This window comes from Rhincodon typus, chromosome 9, assembly GCF_021869965.1.
Source record: "Rhincodon typus isolate 14 chromosome 9, sRhiTyp1.1, whole genome shotgun sequence".
Taxonomy (NCBI): Eukaryota; Metazoa; Chordata; class Chondrichthyes; order Orectolobiformes; family Rhincodontidae; genus Rhincodon; species Rhincodon typus.
In genome coordinates, this window is record NC_063340.1 from 76,220,706 (window position 1) to 76,247,028 (window position 26,323).

The 26,323-nt window shown below is 39.6% G+C and overlaps 1 protein-coding gene across 1 annotated transcript in view; it reads left to right on the forward strand.

Annotated features, from left to right (window-relative positions):
• The window catches only part of LOC109921949 (tetratricopeptide repeat protein 27), a 27,048-nt gene extending 725 nt beyond the window's left edge, over window positions 1–26,323 (forward strand). Inside the window, exons 2-8 of the mRNA XM_048601361.1 lie at window positions 88–183; window positions 634–756; window positions 6,256–6,483; window positions 19,118–19,216; window positions 24,473–24,525; window positions 25,191–25,356; window positions 26,318–26,323. Coding sequence (XP_048457318.1) covers window positions 88–183; window positions 634–756; window positions 6,256–6,483; window positions 19,118–19,216; window positions 24,473–24,525; window positions 25,191–25,356; window positions 26,318–26,323 — 771 coding nt within the window. The remainder of the gene's footprint in view (window positions 1–87; window positions 184–633; window positions 757–6,255; window positions 6,484–19,117; window positions 19,217–24,472; window positions 24,526–25,190; window positions 25,357–26,317) is intronic.

Here is a 26,323-nt window from a genome sequence, read left to right on the forward strand (position 1 = left end):
CAGGTTCTCCAGCATCTGCAGTTCCCACTATATCTGATTTGGAGTTTGCTGTACGGTGTAAATTAATGCTTTACTTTTCCTGCTTAGGCTCTTGCAGATCACTTTGAAGACAAGACCACACCTGTAGTGGAACGTTTAAAGATCTTCTACTGTTGTCAAGTGCCTCCACACTATGCTGTCCAGGTATGTGTGTGAATCTTTAACGTCCTTTTCATCTCTAAAGAGCATAATGGGACTAGTTTAGCGTCTTATGCAAGTAGTGCTGTCTCGGTATGGCGCAAGATGACAATCTAATTTTTGTGTTAGAACCTTGTGGATTCTGAGACTTTGACACATTCTGACTCAGACTTGAGAACATGACCACTAAGCCAAGTGGAAACCTGAAATGTGTTTTTTCCAGGTTTCTGTTTGATTTTTCAGTTTTACATGCAGTGTAAGTTTTTGTCACCCGGTCTCAGAGTGCACTGAATTTGGCAACAAAATTAGCATCCAAATTCACTTAGACTTTGAGAAATTTCTTCTTCGGCAGTCATCGTTTAAAGCTCCCTTAGAGCAAATGTTCTTTGTCACATGAAGAATAAATCAGATGAATATATTGTTGGAGTTCTAAAAACTTTTATCCTTTTCTATTAGCGTCAGCTTGCGACTCTTCTGTTTGACCTGGGTTGTACTAGCTCAGCTCAACAGATCTTCGAGCAGTTAGAGATGTGGGAAGATGTTGTTATTTGCTACGAAAGAATTGGGCAACATGGAAAGGTGAGTGAGCACTCTTCTTGGACCTAACAGTTGGGCTGTGTTTCGCACAGGTTATCTTTGGATTTTTGTTTTCATGGAAATAACGACAAAAAGATAAGAACAAGTTCTTCTTTCAACCTGCTTGTTCTCAGTAATTTGAGAGTTCTAGCATTGAATTGAATACAAAATCTGCCTCTGTACAATATTAACTAAATTTTATCAGTTTGTTCTAAAAGTCTTTGAAATCTTGGGAAGAAAAGATTTATGAAAAAGGGGATGTTCTTCTGAAAGGCTTAAAAGGTGCAGTTTAAAACTGTGGCTCTTTGTTTTTAACAGTTACAGCTGCTTAGTCAGGCAGAAATTGCGGTGAAAAAACATTGTCTTCTAGCAAAGATTCTCAATTTTTATTTCTCAAAAGGAGGGTTTACAAATGACTGGTGTAATTTTGTAAAACCTATATTTGACACCCAGACATTTTCTGTTTCACATTAATTCCTTAGGTCCAAAAGCATTCTACACTCTAGAGGTTTCCTTTATTTTAATATACTCAGCTCTATAGACTTTGCAGTGTTCAAAGCCTTCAGGTGTTTCTTAACATTTTTAAACTTTGTTCTTCTTTAAGGGATGTGTGTGTCACTGACAGGGTCTGCATTTGCTATCTAACCGTCTCCTGCTGCTTCATCAGTGATCTTCCCTTCATTATAAAGTCAGAACTAGGGGTGTTCATTGATGAATGCACATGTTCAGCTCCATTCATGACTCCTCAGACACTGAAGCAGTCCATATACAAATAAAGCCTGCACAATATCCAGGTTTGGGCTGATACATGACAAGTAGCATTTGCACCACACAGAAGCCAGGCAATGACCAATTCCAACAAGAGAGAACTTAACCATCGTCTCTGGACATTCAGTTGCATTATTATCACTAAATCTCCCACTCACCATCCAATGATTACCGTTGAGCAAAAATTGAACTGGACCAACCATATAAATATTGCGGCGACAAGAGCATGTCAGAGGTTAGGAATTCTATGCCGAGTCAGTCATTTCCTGACTCCCCACTCCCACAAGTGTGAGGGAATACTTTCCATTGTTTGGATGGGTGCAGCTCCAGCAACACTCAAGCTCAGCACCATCCAGGACAATACAACACACTTGATTGGCACCATATCGACCACCTTCAGCACTCCATGTCTACACCACCAAAGGACTGTGTGAGCAGTGTGTATCATTTACAATGTGCACTACAACAGCTTACTACTGTGTCACCATGGCATCTTCTAAACTCATGACCCTAGTAGCTGATCACTGCCCCATCAGTGTTGCTGAGTCAAAGTCCTGGGTCTCAGGACGGCTCACCACCACCTTCTCAAGTGCAGTTAGAGATGGGCAATAAATAGTGTCCTATCAGCGATGCCACATCATATGAATCAATAATAAACAAAAAAATGCTCTTGCACTAAGTGACTTGCTCAGCCATTTCAGCTGACAGTTAAGAGTAAACTATATTTCTGTGAATCTGGAATCATAGACCATATTTGGAAAACAGATTTGGAAGGCTCATCTGCCCAAAGCATTAACTTAAGCCTCTGGAATACTAGTCCAGTGACATTCCCACTATGCCACCTCATCTTCTTTGTCACTAGAGTGAACCAAATTGGATGATTTGTTGATCATTTTGGAAGGGAGAACAAAAGAGCAGAGTTTTGTTTAAATGGAAAAGAACTGCAGAAAGCTGCAACACAGAGGGACTTGGAGGTACTTGTGCATGAAACACAGAAAGCTAACACAGGTGCAGCAAGTAATCAGGAAGGCTAATGGAATGTTGGCCCCTTATTTCAAGGGGGTTGGAGTATAAGAGTGAGGAAGTGTTACTGCAAGGTGCTGGTGAGCCCACATCTGCAGTACTATGGGAATCTTTGTTGCCTTATTTAAGGAAAGATATTATTTAATTGGAGGCAGTTCAGAGAAGGTTCACTAGGATGGTCCCTGGTATATAGGGATTGTCTTTTGAGCAAAGGCTAAACAGATTGGTACTCTACTCACTGGAGTTTAGAAGAATGAGAAGTGATCTCATTGAAACATATAAGATATTTAAGGGGCCTGACAGGGTAGATGTTGAGAGGATGTTTCTCCTCAGGAGAGTTTAGAACCAGAGAGCATAGAATCAGAAGTAAGGGGCACCAATCTAAGATTGAGATAAGGAAGAGTTTCTTGTCTCGGAGGATTGAGTGTCTTTGGAACTCCTTGCTGCATAGAGCTGTGGGGGCAGGGTCCTTGTTATATTTAAAGCTGAGATAAATAGATTCTTGATCAGTAGGGGAATCAAACGTTATGGGAAAAATGCAGGAAGATGGACATGAGGAATGTCAGATCAGCCATGATCCTTTTGAATGGCGAAGCAGGCTCAAGGGGCTGAACGGCTCACTCCTGTTCCTATTTCCTACAGTCTTATTTCTGTGATGCTGTGGATTGAGGAGGAAGTCTGAGATGGATCATCCAGTTCAGCACTTTTGTCTGAAGATGACAGCAAATATCTTTTGCATTGATGTTCTGGGTTCTGCATCGTCGAAGCTGGAGGTATTAGTGGAGCTTCCTCCTCCATTTAGTTGGCCATCATCAGTTACAATTTGATGTGGTGGGATCACATAGTTCTGACTATCAGCTTGCATGTAGCTTCTCCAGGTTGGCAGGAAATTTTCACTATGCTTCTGCTCAGTATTGCTTCTCCGCACGGTGCAATTCAGCGTTAAGAAAATAGTTTGAAAGTCCAAATATAATGCATTGTTTAAAAACACTGCTACTTGCTGGCTTATCTGATTATCGAGTTGGTGTTCACTATCTGAACCTCTTACTCTCACATTGGCCTGAGTTTGGTATCTCTAGAAAGGCGCACTACCATTTGTTTTAAAATTAACTCTGAGTGGCTCACAAAGCAGAAAACAGAAATGCTCCAGGTTACAGATCCCCAGTCCAGGTTGAACTAATTGAACCAGGATGTGGAGGCAGATTTGTGGTTACAACTCAGCTAAGCACCTCTGGATTAATGAAACAAAATCAGCTAGCTCCCATTCCAGTTGTATTTCAAGTGATCTTTTAGGGTATTGAATGATAGATGGATTAAGCTTCACTGATACTGCTGACTTTCCTGCTTAATACATCATCAGGATTCACAGATGAGTAATGATTATTTTGGTGAGGGGAGAAAGACTGATGACAAGAAAAATAATCTTGGTTCTTGAAAAGTATTGATGCTGATTTATGATAAAGGATTAGAAATGGAATTAATTTCTAATCTCTTTTTTTCATAGTATTTTTTCTGCTCAGCGTTTCCTTTCCATTTTTTTTTTGATTTTAAAAAAAAACTTCCCTTGTCAAAGCTACATTTTTCCAGACAATTGTATTGAAGCTTGGGGTATTAGTTTGGTAGGAGGTTGGAGGATGAGAAAAAAGCCAGTCATTTTGCACTAGCAAGGCTTACCCATGCTGAGCTGATGAGAAGAAAGTGTTGAACAGCCAGACTGACAGAAGTTGCACTATTTTTTAACCACACAAATTGAGACACTCGATTTCCACATGGCGCCGTGGTTGGTCCCCTAGCTCAGAATGAACATGTGTGTCTGATAGTATAGTACACTAGCTTTTTATTCTACTGCTTAATCACTGGATGTGGAAATTAGCTTATGATATTGATGTTGGCACTAACTCTCTGTGACCTAGTGCCAGAGTTTGAGTGATGGTATATAACTATGCCAGTCCATAAGAAGGAGCCAATTTATCTTGTTTATTGAGTATACCAGGCTTTGCTTCCCTGATGAAGCATTCTACCGAGAAGCACAGGAAAAGGGGCTCAAACAATATGTTTTCATTATTGAAGACTATTCAGAATGATCTTTGAAAACCACAGCCGCAGAATATATTTAATATTTTTAATTCCTCATTTTCCGTGCTACCTCACAAAATACAAATGTGCTTTTTTTACTGTAACTTCATGTACAAAAAAAACCTTTTGCTTGATGCTCTGCTTATCAAAAATTAATTCATCACAGCTGAGAACAAGACGTTGAACAATTATTACTGTTTGACGGTGATTGCCCAGAAGTTCACAGTATAATGGCTTCAGTAGTTCTGTGAAAAGGGAAAAAATACCTTACAGGTAAAATGCATCAAGATTCATTTCACTCAAATTGTGGGAGTAACAAGCCTATTGGTAGGTCATGATATCAGTGAAGGCTTTGGTAATGATACAAGGTAATGCTGAGGGCTACACAGCAATGATGCTCTATGAAAGAATTGAACTGAGGTCTACCACACAGTCATCATCCACGTCTATGAGTGGCCAGATGAGGGCTATTACCATGATAGTAGGGATTAGAGACTTCATTTCTGTGGACAGACGATAGAAACTAAGATTTTTCTCCTTTGGATGGGAAGGTTAAGGTGAAATTTAATAGCGCTGTTCAAAATTAGGTGCTTTGATAGTTGTACCTTTGATCATTGGAAAGTTGTAACCAGAGGTGAAATATTTGGAATAATTTGCAAACAAAAACAAGGGAGATGAGAAATGATCTTGCACAAATTATGATTTGAAATGTGCTGATTGAAAGGGCAGCGGAAGTAGATTAACTAGTAGCTTTCTAACGAATTGGACAAATACTTGAGAAGAATACTTGAAAGTTGAGATAGACTAATCTTTATGCATTGGGACAAAGGGCAGTGAGGCAAGATTTGATTGAGATGTACAAAATTGAGAGAGACCTGGAAAGTTTGGAAGGGGAAAAGCCTTCAGCAGCTACTAGCGTCAATAGATTTAAACTGATTGGCAGAAAGATTAAGGGTAAATGGGGAAGATGTTTTTCATTCAGAGGATGGTACGGGCCTTGAACTTGTCGCCAGAAATAGAGGCAGAAACCTTTGATTCATTTACGAGATGTCTCAATTGCTGTACCAGCAGGTCTGTGAAATCAATGCTGGAAATGAGATTAGACTAAGTGACTCTTTTGTTTTGGGCTGGTGCAGACATTATAAACCAAGTGGATTCTTTTGTGCTGTAAATTTTCTATGATTCTAGAAGAAAGCATTTACACGGAAATGCAGAAAGAGCTGGGGAGCGTGACTAATTAGAGAGCTTGTTGAAAGAGCCAGCACAAATACGATCAGCTGAATGTCCACCTTCAGTGTTCTATGATTCTCTTGTTTAGTGATCTCCCATACCTAGTATAACGCAAATAAGCTCCAGTACCATAAAAAACATCATAAATGAGTTCATGTTGCTGATGAAAGCAAATTTGTGAATCACAGCTCTTTGGAAAAGCACTGGGTGGAGATTGAGGACCCACGTGTACACAATAAGGACTGCAGATGCTGGAAGCCAGAATCTACAGGTGTGAGGCTGGAAAAGCACAGCCAGTCAGCATCAGAGAAGCAGGAAAGTCAGTGTTTCAGGCCGAAACTCCTTAACAAAGGAGTGTTGCTGGACTTGTTTAGGGTTTGATTGCATCTTCTTGTCATTTTTCAGGCAGAAGAGGTTCTTCGCAGGGAGCTCGAGAAGAAGGAGACACCCACTTTGTACTGCCTCTTGGGAGATGTGCTGAATGACCACCAGTACTACGACAAGGCCTGGGAGCTATCCAATTATCGCAGTGCCCGTGCTCAGCGCTCCAAAGGGCTGCTGCACCTCCGTAACCATGAGCTCAGACAATGTGTGGAATGCTTTGAGCGATCAGTGCAGATCAACTGCTTACAGGTGGGGAGACAAGTTAATTTGCAAGTTGTTCACCTTCTCTTGTTGAGCTTAATGTTTTGTGGGAAAATAAAGTGGGTTCTGAATTGTATCGAAGGGAGGTGTTTGTATTGAAACCTGCATACTTTTAATATGTCATTTCACACCTGCCAGTAATTTTCAGTCAATACTGCCATTTCCTGGTTGATTTGTGTAGTCTGTGTTTCTTCCGAGCCAATAGGTCCACTGCCTGCAATCAGTCAGACCCACTGGACATCAGTGCAATGTAAATTGTTGAGTCTGATGCTAAACACTTTGGATAATTGAGCTACACTCTAGTCCAGAAGTTACAGATGGTCGCTCATTGCCTTGTGTCAGACAGAGGGCCTCCCACACCACATGCAAGCAGCTGAAGTAGAAATTGTTAAATGTGAAAAATAAGAAAACATGTCTATTGTGCCTGGATTAGAAAGACAGGGTGTGAGGCTCATCAGTGGATCAAGCACACCAAGGAGGGAGAACATATGGTATTTGGGAGTGAAGATGTGATTGAGGCTTGGAGCTGGGATGATGGGGTATTGCATATTATTAGTATGGAACAAAATTTAACTATGAACCATTTTCAAGTCAGAACAGATTAAGATTTTATTTCACTTGCTTGGTAGAAATGGAAAATGGGATAGCTCCTGTCTGGAGCCAAACTTCACGCAGGTGGCTTTGGGGTGAGGGTTTTGTGGGTTGTGCACATAGGCTGAAATGTTATTATGTCTCTGTTAAATTTCAGCTGCCACTTTGCACTAGCCTATACTATCTTGAATTCTATCACTATCCTCTTTGCAGTTTATAAAAGTTACAGCTTTTTGTATCCTGTACACATTTTGAATTTGTGTCCATGTCTTGGTCATTTCCATTAAAGGAATGATGCTGGTAATGACCAAAGAGAACCCTGTGTGTAACTCAGTCCACTCCAAAAAACAACCATTCATCATTGCTCTCTGTTTCCTGTCACACCCCCAACTTCTCATCTCTGCTGCCACTGTCCATTTTATTTCATGGGCTTCAACATTACTGGAAAACATATTATATGGAAGTTTAACACCACATCAATGGCATTATCCTCAGCAATCATCCTTGTTATATCTGAAGTTAGTTTGTTACACCCAGTTTACCTTCAGCCATTCCATGCAAACTTTCCTTAGTTAATCCACATTTATCCGAGCGATTTAATTTAATCCCAGATTATAGTTGCTAAAAGCTTTCCTGCTACTGGAGTTGAATTGAGTGGCTGCTAGTTTCTAGGTACATCTGTTTTTGAGCAAAGAGTATAGCATTTGCCATTCTCCTCTAACACCACCTATGTATCCAAGGAGGATTGGAGGATTATGATTAGTGCCAAAGCACTTTCCTCCCTTACTTCCCTCTACATCTTCAGAGGTGTCTCGCTAACCCTGGTGATATTTAAATACTTGCTTTCCATCTATTTTCAGGCATTTCAATGCCTCAATCTTCTTTCGCTATGACTTCAGCAGTATCATCTTCACGGGGAGAGAAAGTTGTAAAGTGCTCATTTAATGCATCAGACATGACCTATGTCTCCATGCACAGGTCTGCTTTTTGCTCCCTAGTTGCCCCTATCCTCTCTCTTGCGATGCTTTTATTACCTATACACCAAGAGAGGACTTCTGGATTTCCTTTTATGTTAGTCACCAGTCTCCTGTCATACTCTTTCCTCTCCTATATCCATTTTACTTCCCTTCTGAGCTTTTTATACTCAACCAGGTTCTCATGCATATTATAAATCTGGCATCTGTCCTTCTTTCATCTTGCTCTCTATTTCTTTCATCATCCAGGAAACATTGGCTTTATTCCTCTCCCTTTCCCCTTTGTGTGATTATACCTTGGCTGTAGCCAAGCCATATCCTTAAAGAAACATAATTGTGTTACATTTTGTCTTGAGGTCATTAATTATAATTCATCTGGTCTGTTCTTACCCCACTGAAATTAACCTTATTTTAATTAAGTATTTCTACTCTAGATTATACCTTGTCTTTTTCCAAGGCCAAACTGAGCATTCTGAGATTATACTGACTGTGCCCTTACTGACCCTGGGTTCATATTATTCATTATTCCTTAGAACCTGCCCCAACCATATCTTCTTCCTTGATGGCCGAAACATACTGATCAAGAAAATTCTTTTGAATACACTTCAAAAAACCCTTCTCTCTGTTTTGCTCTTTTATCTCTTTTTTCCATCATTCAGTGACCTATCCTCATTTCTTACCATTAACTAAACCACTTTTTGCTACTAACCAAAAAATTTCTGTTCTTACCTCTCTTTGAGGAAGTCGAATAGTGTAATGTTCTGATTATGCTGTCACCCCTCTTCCTTTCTTTCCTTCCCAATCTTGCTTGAGCTTTATGTATCCAGAAATATGTAATAGCTAGTACAGAGCTAATGGGCCAAATAGCCGCTTCCTGCACTGTGACAATCCTGTAACAAATTTAGTGGTAGTAACCAGTGATGTTGTATGTTGAGTCCGGTGTCCATTGTTGACCACAGAATCATATTCGTGTATTATTATCTGCACATACAGTTCATCAATCTATTTTACTCTGTAATGTGCAATATTATACCTTCACTGTGTTTCACCCAGTTTAGACCTTATTGCATTCTCTGTTACTGTATTCCTATCTATTTCATACTCAAGCACTATTTGTCTCTCTCAGTACTTTGGACAGTATCTTATTTTCCTTTCTAGTACTACATCCTGGTTCCCTTCCCCAAAATACATTGCAGACAGCAAATTGCAGCTCCAGGACATTGGCTGTCTTGAATACTGCACAGGTCCTGTTGCTCCAGAACTGGTCCTAATGTGCCAGGAACCTAATACCCTCCTTCCTGGACCATCCCTTCAATTTTCATTCCTTCAAGCCTCTCTGGTAAGTTTGCTCATGAATTGTGAAAAACAAGACTAGGATTTACTTTGCAAGCTCAGGTACCACCCGAGTGTATATACTCAGTTATCCTACACTCAATGTTAAATGGGAATGCTGAGCAGCTATTAAGAGGCCTGTCTGTCAGTTGGTTCAGGTGAACAATTGGGTGCAGCTTTTCCTCTCATTGCTTGTTTCCCAGATGAGAAGCAGGTCATCAACAGTTTAAAAATTCCAACATCGTTTTCACCCCCTCCAATCTAAAGTGTTTTTCCAAAGAAAGAAAGTTTGTCAGTTTAATTTAATGTAAAGTAGATTTTATTCTGGAGCTAGATGTAATATGCTGCATATTGTGCAAAGGTTGTTTCAGTTAGACTTGCTCAAAGGGATTAAAAAGACATTGTCCTTTAAACTCTACCTCTTTGAATAAGTTCTTAGTCACTTGCCCCAATATTTCTTCATGCAACTGTGTGTCAGATTTTCTGAAGAAGGGTCCCAACCCGAAAGGTCAGCTTTTCTGCTTCTCTGATGCTGCCTCACCTGCTGTGTTCCTCCGGCTCCATGCTGTGTTATCTCAGACTCCAGCATCAGCAGTTCTTACTATCTCCAAAATAGTGAAGTTCTGCAGATATGAAACTCTTTGCCCTTTATAAAATCTGATTTCAGTCCATCAGTTACCGTGGACCATGGATTTATAAATAACACAGTGTGGAGCTGGAGGAACACAGCAGGCCAGGCAGCATTAGAGGAGCAGGAGAGTTGACATTTCGGGTCAGGACATTCCTGCAGCACAGATAGACTGTGTTATCTCTGACTCCAGCATCTGTAGTTCTTGCTATCTCTTAGTGAGTTATAACCCTGTAGACTTTTAAAGCCTTGCCTTCACATGACCTAACCACTATTTCATTTATGTCAGCTTCTCCTACTCCTTTAACCTTAAATCTGTACCTCAACAGATTAATCAGTTTATTTAGCACAATAAGGATTAATGAGTGACTTCAGTTGGTCCCTGATAATTGCACAGTTCAGTTTAATGTAGACTCTTAAATCTAATATATGTACCTCAGTAACCTACTGGGTTAAAAATATATGTTATAACACTAGTTGAGAGTGGCCATTTGACTATAAGAAGCCCTCTACAGATTGGTAATCACTGCTACTGTTTGATTCAACACTTATTTTCTACTTCACCCTGACAACCCTCAGATCTGTATAGTCCATGTTCAAGCCCCGCCTTCTCCAGAGTTGTCATAGCATATTTTAACAGGCTGATTAAAAGTATCCCCAGTTCCAGACTTGTGCTTCCTGATTTTAATCGCTCTGCCATTTGCAGCTGTATCCTTGGCTGCAAAGGCCCAACGCTCTGGAGCTTACTCCCCCAAATTCCTCTGCCTCTGTACTCCTCCTCTTTTACATTATCCTTTAAACTCTACCTCTTTGACTAAGTTCTTGCTCACTTGCCCCAATATTTCTTCATGCGACTAGGTGTCACATTTTGTTTGATAATACTTCTGTGAAACATGTGAAATTAAAGGTGCTATATAAAGGCAAGTTGTACTTCAGAATTCTTCTCCTAGTGGAAATGTCAGGGAAAGGGAAGATTATGGCAGTGAAGTTGTTGCTTTTCATGCGTTCGTTGACAAGATTTATATCCTGTCCACAGTTTGCAAGGATATATACAGCCTTCGATGTAGAAAAACATTTCAGAAGTGAAATTGAAAAAAATTTCACCAACTTCAAGATATTTCATCACTTTCCAAAGATACTAACAGCCAATATAATTTCATTGTAAAAGGGGTTGCAGAGCAGAACTGCTTAAAAAAAAGTATTCTGTTCTCTTGTGATGAAAAGACCTGACAGATTCATTTTATTTTACCTTAAATGAGCTGGTATTCTTCTTTATTTTGGAGGGGTTTTTTTTAGAAAAGAATGTGCTGGGATCAGTACCCATTTCCCAGGATGCTAAGTTGTAATTCTATTAACATAAAATTCTGGGTGACAATCTAGCAAGTTTCTGAATGATTTTCTCTTTCATTGCGTTCTCTGTTCCATGGAGTATTTCATTAAACCTAGCCCAACTTGTATAGGTATCTTCAAGAGCATACTTGTGGCTCCAATAAGTTGAAAGATTTTATTGTATATAACCAGATTGAAAAATGCCACCTTCTGGATTTATTTAAGAGCTCAGCATTGTAGAACTTTCATTCCATATTTGCATAACTACTGGCATCACCTCAAGAACATTATGTTAAACTCATGTCCTGCCAAAAATGCCCATTGAATGTTTGATGAGTGCGTTTTGAACCCAGGAGTTATGCATTAGTGTCCAAGCTAAAAATGTGTTAGTTTTAATGTTCAAAATGGTGTTTGTCCCCTAGTGACACCTCATTGCTAGAAGTCGTCCAGGACAAATCTATGCCGCAATTGTATGGGTTGCTTTTGGCATTTGCATTACACTAATTGTTGATGAGATGATGCAATTGAAACCCAAATGGGAATGCAGAGTTGTAGCTCCTTATTTGTTAATCATAACTAAATGAGAATTCACTTGGATGATTTAAGGGGTTATTGACTAATTACAAATTAGGCAGAGAGAAATAAAATAAACTAGAAGTGGCAAGCAGAAAAGACACAAAATGCTGGTCTGCCAGTGTTGGAATGGAAGTTAACCAGACTTAATATTTCAAGTTCAGTGAGTCATTTTGAACTCCATGTTAAATGTATTTCACTTTCCACAGGTGCTGTCGAGTTTCTCCAGCGCTTCCAGTTTTCATTTCAAGTTTTCAATATCTACAGTACTTTAGTTTCAGTTGGATAACTGCATGCAGTTTGGGCCCCTTTCTTGATGAAGGATGTAATTGCATTGGAGGCAGCTCAGAGAAGGTTCACTTGATGAATTCCAGAGTTGAAAGGCTTGTTTTGTGAGGATAGATTGAGCAGTTTAGGCCTATACATGCTAGAGTTTCAAAGGATGAGAGGAAATGTCATTGAGGTATCTTAAGATGCAAAAAGGGATTAATAAAGTAGACATAGAGCAGATGTTTCCACTTGTAGGACAGTCTAGAACAAGAGGTCATAGTTTTAGTCTAAGGGTAGATTTAAAACTGAGATGATGAGGAATTACTTCTCTCAAAGGGTTGTAAATCTGTGGAATTGACTACCGTGGAGAGTGGTGGATGCTGGGACACTAAATAAATTTGAGGAGGAAATAGACAGATTTTTAATTAGTAATGGGTTGAAGGGTTATGGGGAAAGTGGAGTTGAAGCTGAAATGAGATCAGCCATGATCATATTAAATGGCAGAGCAGGCTGAAGGGGCCAAATTTCCTACTCCTGTTACTAGCTGTTATGTTTATCTGAATGGAAGCAAATAGTTCATGCATGTAACCCTTCAGAAATTGAAAAGAAAATTGCAAATGAGCAGAATTTAACAGGAATAGAACAAAAATAAGGGGAAAGAAACACATGGATAGTGGGATGACCTGTAAAGAGCTTAAAAGTCAATGGAAATATTGATCAGGAAGGCTGCACAAAACTGTATTTTTATTCAGTGGTGGGGTGTGGGCATCACTGGCTGACCAGCATTTATTGCCTGTCCTTTGTTGCCCCTGAGAGGGCGGTGGTGAGCTGCCTTTTTGAACTGCTGCAATCCACAAGCCTCAGGTTGTCCCATAATACCCTTAGGGAGGGAATTCCAGGATTTTGACCCAGCGACAGTGAAGGAACAGTGAACTATTTCCACTCTGGATGGTGAGTGGCTTGGAGGGGAGTTTCCAGGTGATGATGTTCCCATGTATCTGCTGCCCTTGTTCTTCTTGATGGAAGTGTCTTGGCTTTGGAAGGTGCTGTCTAAGGATCTTTCGTGAATTTCTGCAGTGCTTCTTGTAGATATACACACTACTGCTACTGAGCGTCAGCAATGGAGGGAGTGGATGCTTGTGGATGTGGTGCCAGTCAAGCGGGCTGCTTTGTCCTGGATGATGTCAAGCTTCTTGAGTGTTGTTGGAGCTGCACCCATCCAAGTGGGCAGTATTCTATCACACTCCTGATTTCTGCCTTGTAGAAGGTTGACAGGCCTTGGGGAGCCAGGAAGTGTGTTGCTCCCACAGTATTCCTATCCTGCTCTTATAGCCACTGTATGTGGTGAGTCCAGTTAAGTTTCTGTTCAGTAGTAACCCCCAGGATGTAGATAATGGGGGTTTCTGTGATAGTAACACCATTGAATGTCAAGTGGTGGCGATTAGATTGACTGTTATTGGAGATGGTCATTGCCTGGCATTTGTGTGGCGTGAATTTTACTTGCTACATGTATCATCAGGAAACATCCCCACTTATGACCTTATGAGGGAGGAAAGGTCATTGATGAAGCAGCTGAAGATGGTTGTGCCTAGAACACTACCCTGAGGAACTCATGCAGAGATGTCCTGGAGCTGAGATGTCTGACCTTGACCAACTACAACCATCTTCCTATCTTACATCAAGTCAACACCTAACTCTGAGAATCCAATAGTGCAATGACTGCCGCTTTGTCTGACCAATAAGAGGTCAACCCTAAACTTGATAACTGTCATTGGTGAATTTAGTCTCCGTTCCATTGGGTTAAAACTAACAGGTATCACTAAATTGTGCTATCATTTTAAACCATTATATTTAGATTCCTTTTCTCAACTGATGAATTTAACATTATCCCAACACTTAAATAGTTTTTCCAATTGCCCATTCCCACCCTCTCATTTTGCTTTCAACTACTTTTTAAGAAAATCTCACTTCTGCTTTTCCTAATCCATATTCTTTGTTGGCGCCTTTAATTTTTGAAATGTATCTTTTTTAAATGAGATTTGGGCCACATTGGCAAGGCCATTTTTTACCCATTCTAATTGCCCTTGAGTGGCTTGCTCAACTGCTTAAGAGGGCAGTTAAGAGTCGACCATATTGCTTTGGATCTGGAGTCAGGTGTAGACCAGACTAGGTAAACATTGCAGATTTGCTTCCCTAAAGGACAAATTGAACCAGATGGCACTTTAACAACCATTGTTGAAGGTCAGGATTACTGAGAGTAGCTTTCAGTTCCAGATTTATTAATTTAATTTGAATTCCACCAGCTGCCATGCCATAACGTCCCTAGGACATTACCCTAGGCTACAATTACTAATCCTGCAACATTACAAAGTTGTAACTTTAACTTTGCTGAAATTTTCTGTCAATTCAGCTGTGTATTCTTTGCTTTATGTGCGATGCCTTACTCTCTTTTAGCATATCTGTTTTCTTTGTCTTGAACCTTCACAACTGTTCCCTGTGCATTACAGGATGTGGAATACATTTTCTGACAATGCAGGGCAATCCATTAAAAAAAAATTGAAGGCCAGCATGTGAAGTAAGAGCCTACCTTACTGCAGCACTTCCCTATGTGTCTGCTCTATCTTAAACAGATCTTAAGGTTAAGTTGATGTGCAATTAGTTTTTAATTCTTTGTCTGTTGGAAAGCTTAACTGTGGCTCTCTTGTGTAAGTGTGTTGACTGTTCTTGGCCCTCCTGAGTGGGAGAAAGAGTAAAGTGATCCGAGACAAAGTCATGTGACCTAGTCTGCCATGAAGGTAAATAGCGTCTGTTTGATATCACCTCACTTGTCAGTCAAAATTAACCAAACCTTTTGTAATGCCTACACATTAATCACAGAGTCTGCTGGTTTTGAACAAAAAGCTTGACTTTTAGTTTCATTAAAAATGATTGCACAGGATAGTCTACAGTCAGCAAAGAATTATTTGCTTAGCTCTGTCAACCTGACTACTGTTTGAAAGTCTTGTCAGTGAATTGTAAAAAGACCTCTTTACATTTTGTACAGTCCAAGTAATTCTATCCCTTGTCTTAGACCAGTCCATTGCCAGCTGTGGCAATGTGCTTTGTATTTTTAGTAGACACGTTTGCAACTGAATAGTTGGATGGATTAAGAACCTTTAACCTTAGTTACCACTATTCCAAAACTAAACTGACCATTATAGATATGCTGTGATGTTTCTACCCACTTTGCACCAGATTTGCAAGCCGCTCTTGATCTCTTCAATTCTGCATACAATAAACAAGTCCTTCAATGTTATTAGAACACACCTCGAATGTCACCCTATACCTGGCCAGCACTCTACCTTCCATGTATGTTTGAAGGTTAGACCCTGGAATATGTTGAGCACTTCCCACATCATGGCAGCCACCTGTTCAAAAGATTGCAATTGATAAGGAGATCCAACACTGCGCCAGCTCAGTCTTCTGTAAACAATATCAGTGAGTGTTTGAAAGCAAAGACCATTGCAAGTCAACTATAGTCCTAATGTACAAAGCAGTTGTCATCTCCACACTCACTCACTACAGTGAGACCTGGACCGTGTATCAGTGAAACCTAACAGCACTTGAGAAATTGAATCTGCAATGCTTCCGCCCCAGCCTCCAGTTCAGTAGAAGGGCCATCAAAAAAACACTAGTGTCCTTCTTAGGGATATTCCGCAAAACTCCTGCAAAATCAACTTTGATGAGTCCAGATGGCCGGAAACAGTCTCCTCTGCCAAGTCCTGTTCTCTAAACTTTTAAAAGGCCAATGTTCCAGGAGAGATCTCATTGAAGCATGGCAAGATTGACATTAATGCTTGAAGAAGCTTACAAAAAGTGAGTAAATCGTGAACTTTGGACTTACAACTGCGATGTGGGATATTCTTCCCCACGTGCTCGACGATCGAGAGGTTAAAAATAATCTTCTTCAGACACATGAAGGGTCACGGCAGAAACTTGCAGCCCTGACTAAACGCCATCCTCAATTCGAGGGACAAGTGGAAATCTCTTTTAGTCCCTGATGCTTTGGTGAAGTTGATTTCAGCATGGCTTTATTCATTTGTGGCCAAATCCACATTTGTCAACTATTATTGGAGTGTAGAAGATCTGAGGCTGGCCTGAAGAGCATTCAAATCATAAAGTCTGGGAAAACAAAGGTGTGAATGAGGGTTTCAGAAGGATGTAAGCGGAGACAGGGTGGATTGCAATGGAGATGGAAACTAATAGCAACATATCTTACTGAAATGAAATGGAACTGTCAACTTTATAGCGTCTATTAAAAACCCTCTTGGTCAACTGCAGTACAGTTTAATACAAGATGTTGACACTTGTGCTCTGCTTCCACTTTGTGTAGAGCAACACAGAACTAGGAGTGTAACTTGAGTTTTCTGGCTCCGGAGTATTTGAAGCAAATCAGTGCGGATTGTCCTTATCTCAGTTTTCCTGGATAATCGAGGAACACAAAATCTAATCTCAGCTGTGAACATCGTGCAAACTTGACTATCCATAATGTAGTTGGTATCAAGAAGTCCAATGATTGTGATTTCTGTCAGCCATTGTGCATACGTAAATGCAATTGGGCTATTTTATGGCAACTCGGGATTTTTTATGGAAGTTCACATGTATTGCAAAGAGCACAAGTAACACCTTGCAACAAATCAGACACATGGTTGCAGAGTACACTTCTTGACAATGCAGCAACTTTGACTTCAAAGCAGTTGACTGAAGATTTAGTTTCTCGAGATACTTTCCCAGTAATTCAGTAGCCTTATGATCCCTGCTGATTCTACTGTTGGACTGGTCAGATCCCAGACTAAAAGCTGCCTTGATAGATCACTTTTTTTCTTATTTAATGAGATGGTATCTCATTGAAAGGCAAGCACACAATTTTTAATAATAAAACTCAAGTTTATTGTGCAAGTGAAATGAAGAAAAAGTGGAATAAACAAACTTATCACATATAACCCAACTTAAAAGATTTTGAAACACATGGTAAAAATACACTCCCATTTATCCCAGAACCATGCCTTTACAATACTGAAATACTGGAGAGATTCCCCCCCACCTCTATTGCAGCCATGGATGTGACTTAACTCTTTTTTCCAGTTCCTGGTCTTGAGAGTTTAATAGCCTCTTCGCTAATTATTTGCTCAGTTCTAACCCAACGCTTTCAGTCTGGAATTTCAAACTAAAACTCTTACACTGAGGGAACTCTTCTTTAGGAACAACTGTTCCTACATCCAACTTCAACCAAGATTTCTATAAAGTGAAACGAGAAACTTTCCAAGTTATGGGTTTTCCCTAAGCCAAAAAAAAAACAGATTCTTCTAAACTGAAAGCAAGATTCTCAATGTTGACTCTATCCAATCATAAAAACTGTCACAATGCAAACAAATTTCCAATATCACTCCACCAACACACACCCTCAGTTTAGAAAGTCATGCCTTTAGCTCAAAATTCAAACCCTGAAATAAATGATTTTAATATATAATAAATCACATATCTTAAATCATAGTGAGCGAATGCATAATGTATTGTGCTAATGTATGATGTTTAATAAGTCAGAAAACTTCTAGGTTCAGTATTTGATCTTTGTTCTGTTAATTGTTCTCCACTGGGACAACATTGCAATTGGGGCTACATGGTCCATGAGTGTTGGACAGATTTTGCCTTGTCGGAACCTCTGTGAAGGTTCAACTTTGGGGCTCTTTGCTTCATTGCTTAAAATCGAGGAGCTGCATAGACATATTAATGCTAGAGCTTGCCCTTTTGAAGCTATTGGTTGGTTTAACCATCAGCACTGCTGCCTCACAGTGCCAGGGACCCAGGTTCAATTCCAGGCTTGAGCAGCTGTGTGGAGTTTGCACATGCTCTCCGTGTCTGCGTGGGTTTCTTCCGGGTGCTCCAGTTTCCTCCCACAGTCCAAAGATGTGCAGGTGAGGTGGATTGGCCATGGGAAATGCAGGGTTACAGGGATAGTGTAGAGGGGCGAGTCGGTGTGGGCTTGTTGGGCCGAATGGCCTGTTTCCACACTGTAGGGATTCTATGATTCGGTGGCAGGCCGTGCTAAGATGTGGAGGTGCCAGTGTTGGACTGGGGTGGACAAGATCAGAAATCACTCGACACCAGGTGTAGTCCAACAGGTGTACTTGAAATCACAAACTTTCAGAGTATTGCCCCTTCAGGTGAAGTGAGAGAGAAGCAGACAGGCACAGAATTTATAGGCAGAGAGATCAAAAGATCATACGGATGGTATGAGTGGAGTGCCAACAAGCTGAATAATAGGTCTCTGCAGGTGATCAAGAGTATCAGATGGTGTGAGTAAAATGTCAGCATCTGAATGATGAGCAAAGGGATGACCTATAATCTGATTGCATGAGGCAGAGAGATAATTACAAAAATTAAAAATAAGGTGGTGCTGGAGACAAGCTAAATGACTGGAATAACATAATAGGTATAAAAGTCATATGCTGAGGGTCTAACCAAAGTAATAAGTAATCCAAAAGTGTACAAACTAATTAAATTAAAGAGATCATGACAAATTATCAAGGTGACGGAGTCAAAACAGGACAGAAAGGAAGATTTTACAGATACAGAACAGTGTGGTGGGGTTGCATGTAACGTGACAATGCTAAGACAGGGTGCAGTGTGTGAGCCGATTGAATACTCCATCATTAAACTGTACAGTTCTGTATTTGTGTTGGCATCAAGTCTAAGTTAGATTCATTGAAAGTTACTATTTGAATAAAGGTTTAAAATCTGTAGTAAAAAAGTTGATAGTTATGGAGAATCCCATTTCTGTCTATCACTGTGGGATTGGTTACATGGAGTAAAGATTTGTTTAACTTGTTTATAGCGTTAATAGCTGTAAAAAAACATTTTAACGTGTCTTCTGTATTTTTTCCAGCTTGGAGTTTGGTTTTCTTTGGGCTGTGCGTATCTGGGGTTGGAAAAGTTCGAAGGTGCTGCAAAAGCATTTCAAAAATGTGTGATGTTGGAACCTGATGTAAGTACCATACAGCAAGGACCCTGTCTCAGAACAGAAATAACTCTAAAGGCAGCAATTATGGTATATGAGCCAGTTTCTTTTTATTTGCTTGAAGTGTAGCCTGGCTGAACTGTCCAGGTGGGTATCTGTTTTACCACTTGTCTGTGTTTTTCAAATGGTGCACTGCTTCCCTGTTAGGTAGGTATTTCTCACCATTAGAGGTAAATCACTTGCCCACTTCATACAGCATCCAAATTCAGCAAAGAGCCTCCATTATATGTGGAAGGCATTATTGGAGAAAAAAATTAAGGCTTTTCATAGATGCTTAAAGAAAAATGCATGGTTATTTGAATATTGTCTGATGTTTGAATAATAATCAAGTTTGACACGAGACAGAATTTCACTTAACCCAATTCGTGAAGAAGATAAAATTTGAACTCAGATGGCCAGGCATTGAAGGACAGAAAACTGAGGTTTATTCTTTACAGAATAATAAACACAGACAATACTCAAAATAATAAAAACAAAATGCTGAAGAAACTTTGCAGGTCTGGCAGCAGCGATACAGAGTTGTCATTTTCAAGCATGTGGCCCTTTATCAAAACTGGTCTTAATGCTGTTAGAAGCTTTTATTTACAGAGAGGCATATTCATACTGTGTACCTCTAACCAACTGTCCCTCTTTAAGTCTGCTTTCATAATACAGACAGGTGAGTCCCCAGTTGATAGCCACCATCTAAATACAATTAACACCTAATTGATGTACATTTAACCTATAATGCTGTATTCAGGTTAGTGCTGATTCATTACTTCTGTGTTATAGTGCAAATATATCTCAATTTATTTTTGAATACTTTTTCTGAATAATACCGGAGTCTTGCAGTCCCGAATTTATAACTACTCAGTTTGGCATAGAAAGTGCTTGGATCTAAGAATCTGAACACATCTTAGAGTCTGTAGTGTTTCACGAGATTTAAAGTAAAGTTAGTTTCATAATTTGAAAAAGCAATTACAACAAATATAATTAAAGGACATAGTTTGGTGGCTAGATTTAGATGCCCAGCACTTGTGTAGCTTATTATGTATGCTTAGCATCCACATGGCCAGAGAAGAGGGAGCAGCTGAAAATGTTCTTAAACTTTGACTGCATGTTACTTAAATAAACTACTATCATGACAGTAATTTAGAGGCAAGCACGTAAAGTGTTTTAATTCATCACCCATTGATGTGTAATAGAATTGCAAATCATTCTGAATAGTATATACATGTGACTAAAACTATCCGAGGGATTCTATGAAATACGTTTGCACTTTATATTTCTGTAAATATTTTGATTTGGCATTTTGATGGCTCCTAGCCACTTGTAGAATTTAATGGGAACAGTTCATTAGCTTACACAAAGCCCATACCTCCTGCAGATTTATTATTGCCACTGTCACAAGCAATTTCTTATTTTAAAAAGCATCAGAAATGAAAATGGATCATCCTGTGAAAACAATTACTTTGTGCTTTTAGTTGAAGGCAAATGTGCAGGGCAAGCCCTGGCCATTTCATGTCTATCCAAATTATTTATTTTGTTGAGATGCTGTGAAATCCTTTACTACTTGTGGATCCACCAAAGCAAAGCTCTTTCCTTCCTCACTTAATTTGTCATGCCTTTTTGGGGTAACACACTGGAAATCAACCCCTGCTATTCCTAGAGTCATCGCAAAAGTTAATTTTTTTTAAAAATATACAAAATTCCCTAATTTATCTGCCTTTAGACCCAGGTTGACAGAAAGCACAGACCAAGCTTCTGAACTTATCAAGAATTACTGTTTATTACAAGCAAATAGTTTCTAGCTATAGGGAAAGAATTATGAACTGTCAGCATCTAGCTGTACCTGTTAAAATTCTGAACCCCTTCTAAAACTCCTCTACACACGCACGCGCACGCACACATACATGCAGACACGGGTGGAGGGAATGACTGGGAAGACAGTTAAGTGGTCCCTGTCCTCAAGGTTCACTGATATGATCCTTTGACTTCTCCGGGATTCCTTTGGCTTCTCGATCTCTCTTCTCCAGGTACTTGCACTTGCTTACAGGAGGTATAGAGTGACTGGTTCACATCTTATAAAGCCTCTGACTTACTGGTTGAAAGCAATAGCTTACAGCAACTGGTAAGGAGAAATGTACTGACTGTCTTCAGGCTTTAGGTATTTTTTACTGCAAGAAATAGACACCTTCTCCCTTTCCAGTGGCCATAAGGCTTCTGACCATATTGTTTATACACACAAGCTGTTCAGTTATCTGGGAGCCAATCGGATCATTGTTGGTAGGCAGAAGGTCTTTGTCATTGACAACTGGTCACCACTGCTGAGGCCAGTCAACCATTTGTTGCAGGCCGAATTTTTCAGTGAGCCTGGAAATCATACAATTTACCTTTTGAGTTACAGCCACATCAAAGTTGATGTCTGTCCAGGTGGTTGATCATCAAAGATACAGATGGCAGAAACATTCAGTTTCACTTGCTGTACTACAGGAGGAGTCTGAGATTTACTGTCTCGATGACAGGCACTTGAGTATGTTTTGTGCAGAGTACTTGTATGACTGGAAACAATCTTTGTGAAATTGATCTTGTATCTTTGCACAGTCTTATGATTGGATATATATTTAATTGTGAGAGAGCTTCTTGATATTCCTTTGTTGGAACTTTGAGCCGTAAACTGGGTATAGCCTTCACCCAGTTTATTTGTTCTCTTATTTGGGCTGTAGGTATCACTGGCTGGACCAGCATTTATTTCCCATTCCCAATTACCATTGAGAAGGTGAAAAGCCAGCTTGAACAACTTAGTTCATGTATTGTGGGTACATCCACAAATATGGTGAGGAGGGAATTCTAGAATTTTGACCCAGTAGTAATGAAGAAATGGCAATATATTTCGGAATAGTGTGCAATATGCAGGGGAACTTACAGGTGGTGATACTGTAATGTACCTGTTGCCCTTTATTTTACAATGTGTAGATTTGACTAAGAATAGAACAATTAATTGATGACAATTTAAACTATACATCAACATTTTACAAGTGGAGATTTGGGTGATGGACAAATAGAGTCATAGAGATACACAGCATGGAAACAGCCTTCAGTCCAACTCATCCATGCTATATAAATCTAGTTCCATTTGCCAGCATTTGGCCCGTATCCCTCTAACCCTTTCCTATTCATATACCCATCCAGATGCCTTTTAAATGTTGTAACCATACCAGCCACCACCACCACCTCTGGCAGCTTATTCCATACACGCACCACCCTCTGAAAATGTTGCCCCTTAGGTCCCTTTTATATCTTTCCCTATTCACCTTAAACCTGTGCCCTCTAGTTTTGGACTGCCCCACCTCAGGGAAAGACCTTGACTATTCATCCCACCCATGTCCCTCCTGATTTTATAAACTGCTATAAGATCACCCCTCAGCCTCCAACGCTCCAGGGAAAATAGCCTCAGCCTGTTCAGCCTTTCCCTATAGTTCAAATCCTCCAACCCTGGAAACATCTTTGTAAATCTTTTCTGAACCCTTTCAAGTTTCACAACATCCTTCCTATAGAAGGGTGGCCAGAATTGCATGCAATACTCCAAAAGTAGCCGAACCAATGTCCTGTACAGCTGGAACATGATCCCCCAACTGCTATACTCCATGCACTGACCAATAAAGGCAAGCATACCAAATGCCTTCTTCACGATCCTATCTACCTGTGACTCCACTTTCAAGGAACTATGAATCAGCACTCCATGGTCTCTTTGTTCAGCAACACTCCCCAGGAGATTTGATTGTGGAATTTTGGAATGGGTGATTATGGTCTTAATTCTCTCAGCCACCTCCATTTAGGTAAAGAGGGTTGATTCAGTGATTTTTATAATATTTATTCAGTTCCTAATTATTAGAGAAAAATATGTTCTGGCCAAACAAATATGGAAAAATTCACAACAAGGATTGCTGCTACTTGCCACTGAGTCATGTTAACGGGCAGACAGTGGTCATTGTATTATATCATTGGCCATTCAGTTGGATTCCAGTGGTGGGTCTTGTTTGGGAACTCACCTGTGCAAATATATATGTGATCAAGCTGAAAGATGGATTGGTGGTTTGAGCTGCACAAGATGTATTATGTGTATGTCAGTGACATTTGTTCAAGAATAAAGACTAGGCTCCAATATGCTATCCCTCATTTGGCTGTTTGAGTTCTAATGGCTTTGCTGAGCGAGTGTTCCAAGCTCTCAAAATGGTCAGTGCAAACAATGGGCACCAGAATAAGAGAACGGTCCCAGTGCTGACATTCCTCAGCATGACAAACATGAAATTAGAGATCATGTGAACAATTACAGAGAAAATTATGTGGAATGGAACATTATATGCCCCATGTGGTGTAGGTCTTAACTAGAACATTCAGTTAGCTTCCATGAAATGCCAACTTTTAGACCATTTCTATTTCCAGCTTTTCCTCTATAATGGTTTTGAAAATTGCAGCTGCTAGGGATCCAAGAAAAGTTTAAAATTTAAAATGACCTGACCCCCCAGATGTAGCACAGTCTCGCAGTGTACCTCTAATTTTTGTTATTCTTGCTTAACTTAATTTTGACACAGTTTGATTATTGTAGCGGTTGTCTCAATCTGTGATCTAAATAATTAATGCCAAACTGAAGATGAATCAATTTCATGAAAACATACGAGAAGTAATCCATTATGTCTGTGCAGGCTTTTTGAATGAGCTGGTCCTGCACTTTCACCTTTCTTTTGTTGTCCTTCAAGTCTTCCTCCTACAGGTATTTCACCTGAATCTTTGACGTCAGAGAGCATGAAAGAATTGGTAAGGAGGCATCATGAGAAATGGGACTAAGAATGAAAGTTTAAACCTTGCAAAGAACAGTTTTAAAAAGCATCAACATGATCCAATTTCTCCATCATAGTGTGAACCTTGAACTGTTAGAAATTTAGTGATCCATCAGCCTGTAAAGTCAGAAGTCACATGACACCAGGATATAGTCCAACAAGTTTATCTGGAATCACAAGTTTTCATCACCTGACGAAGGAGCAGTGCTCTGAAAGCTTGTGATTCCAAATAAACCTGTTGGACTATAACCTGGTGTTGTGTGACATCTGACTTTGCCCACTCCTGTCCAACACCGGCAACTCCGCATCTTAAGTATTGTAACTGGGCAGATATGAAATCATTACATCAGATCTATCTCCGGTTGAAGGTATGGATTCATTGTACATGTTTCTATTCTTTCAGAATGCAGAAGCTTGGAACAATCTGTCAACAGCGTATATCCGATTAAAAGAAAAGTAAGTTGTGTACATGTACCTGTTATTGTGAGACTATAAAATAAAGGAATTCTGAACAATTTTGTATATCTTATACTTTTGAGCCTTTCTGACTATTTAAGAGCTTATATTGAAAACATTTCATACAGGATTGCTGTGACAAATAGGTCTGCTTTGTCAGTGCATCCAATAGACTTAATATTTTTACTTTGAAACACTTGATATAAGCACGCAGAGTTGTTTAATAGACTGATCCTTCTTGCTTGTGCCTTTTCTACAATAATGTTTCAATACAGTACAACTACATTGTAAGCCGTGGAATATCTGAGCCAGAAGCCGTTGACCTATAGTTTGTCGAAAGAATTAAGGTATTTTGTCTCAATTGCAGGATTGAAACCTGAGGGCACATGCTTATAGTACAAAACTAAATCAAAATTTGTGCTATTGTATTCTTGAAATACACTCGATTTAAAACAGGGGAAGTTTTTTAACGTTCTTTTGCAAAGAATAAGCAAATTTTCCTTTGTAGCGTTAGCTGGTGAACATCTCCGGTTATGAATTAAAAGATACAAAGAAACTATTTAGCCTTACTTTTGTCAGTCAAACTCAATGCAAGCATATCATGCAAAAACTCTGTAAAATCCAGGAAGTGTGACTGGTTTGTTATATAATTCTGTATTACATAGAAGCAAAGCTCTGCGAGCTCTCCAGGAAGCCATTAAATGTAATTATGAGCACTGGCAGATCTGGGAGAACTACTTATTTACCTGCATAGATGTTGGCGAATTTGGAGATGGCATTAAGGCATACCATCGACTCATGGATTTGAAAGACAAGTACAAAGATATTCAGGTAAGTTCTTGTGTTACATTGATTCTGGATTTTGCTCTCTAATCTTCTGGTCATATGAATGCTAAGTTTTCTCAGTAAAGGAGCGGTCCATGACATGTCACTTGTTCAGTTACGAGTGCTTTCTGTTCTGGGGTAAATACTGAGCAATTGTTTCTCTTGGTTGAGGAACTTAGAACACAGTGGCACAATCTCAAGATAAAGGCTGATCATTTAAGACTAAGATGAGGGTAATTTTTTTCCCCTCAAAGTTTTGTGATTCTTTTGAATCCTCTTTCCTAGGAAATGGTGGATGCTCTTGTTGAATACATTTAAGGCTGAGAAAGATTTTTGGTGTCAGGGAATCGATGGATACAAGGGGTGGGCAGGAAATTGGGGTTGAGACTAATGATCAGTCACAATCGAATTGAATGGCAGAGCAAGCTCAAGGGCCCATGTGGCTTACTCTGATTCTTGTTTCTTATGTTTGCCTTTAAATGTTTCTTTGAAGTGGAGTTGGTGGCAGTGAAGTTCACAAAATACGCAGATGTCATTTGCAAAAGATTTCATTTAAATTTATCACTTCAGTAGCTCTGACGTAAAATCAAAGGAAAATGAGATAATGTAACATTTTTGAACTTATTTTTAAACAAAATAGCAAAGAAAAAATAATCAGCATTTATTTAGTCCCTTATCACATTCCTCAAGAACATTTTCATGCTTTATCAAAGTGGTTGTTTTGAAGTGCCCTGACTAGGGAAATGAAACATGGCTAAGTTTTGTATTGGGGTGCAAGAATGTGATTGTGGTCATCCAAGAGTTAATATATGTTTTGTTGTGTCAGTGAACTTTAGGCAGCCTGCTCATAAGTTGACTGTACGGAAAAGGGACACTTCAGACTGCTTGTAATGTATGAAACATTGTCATTATGAGCTACACCCAGAAGCTGTTGCTTGTAATACTTCAACCTTTTGGCTGCACTTAGGCTTGA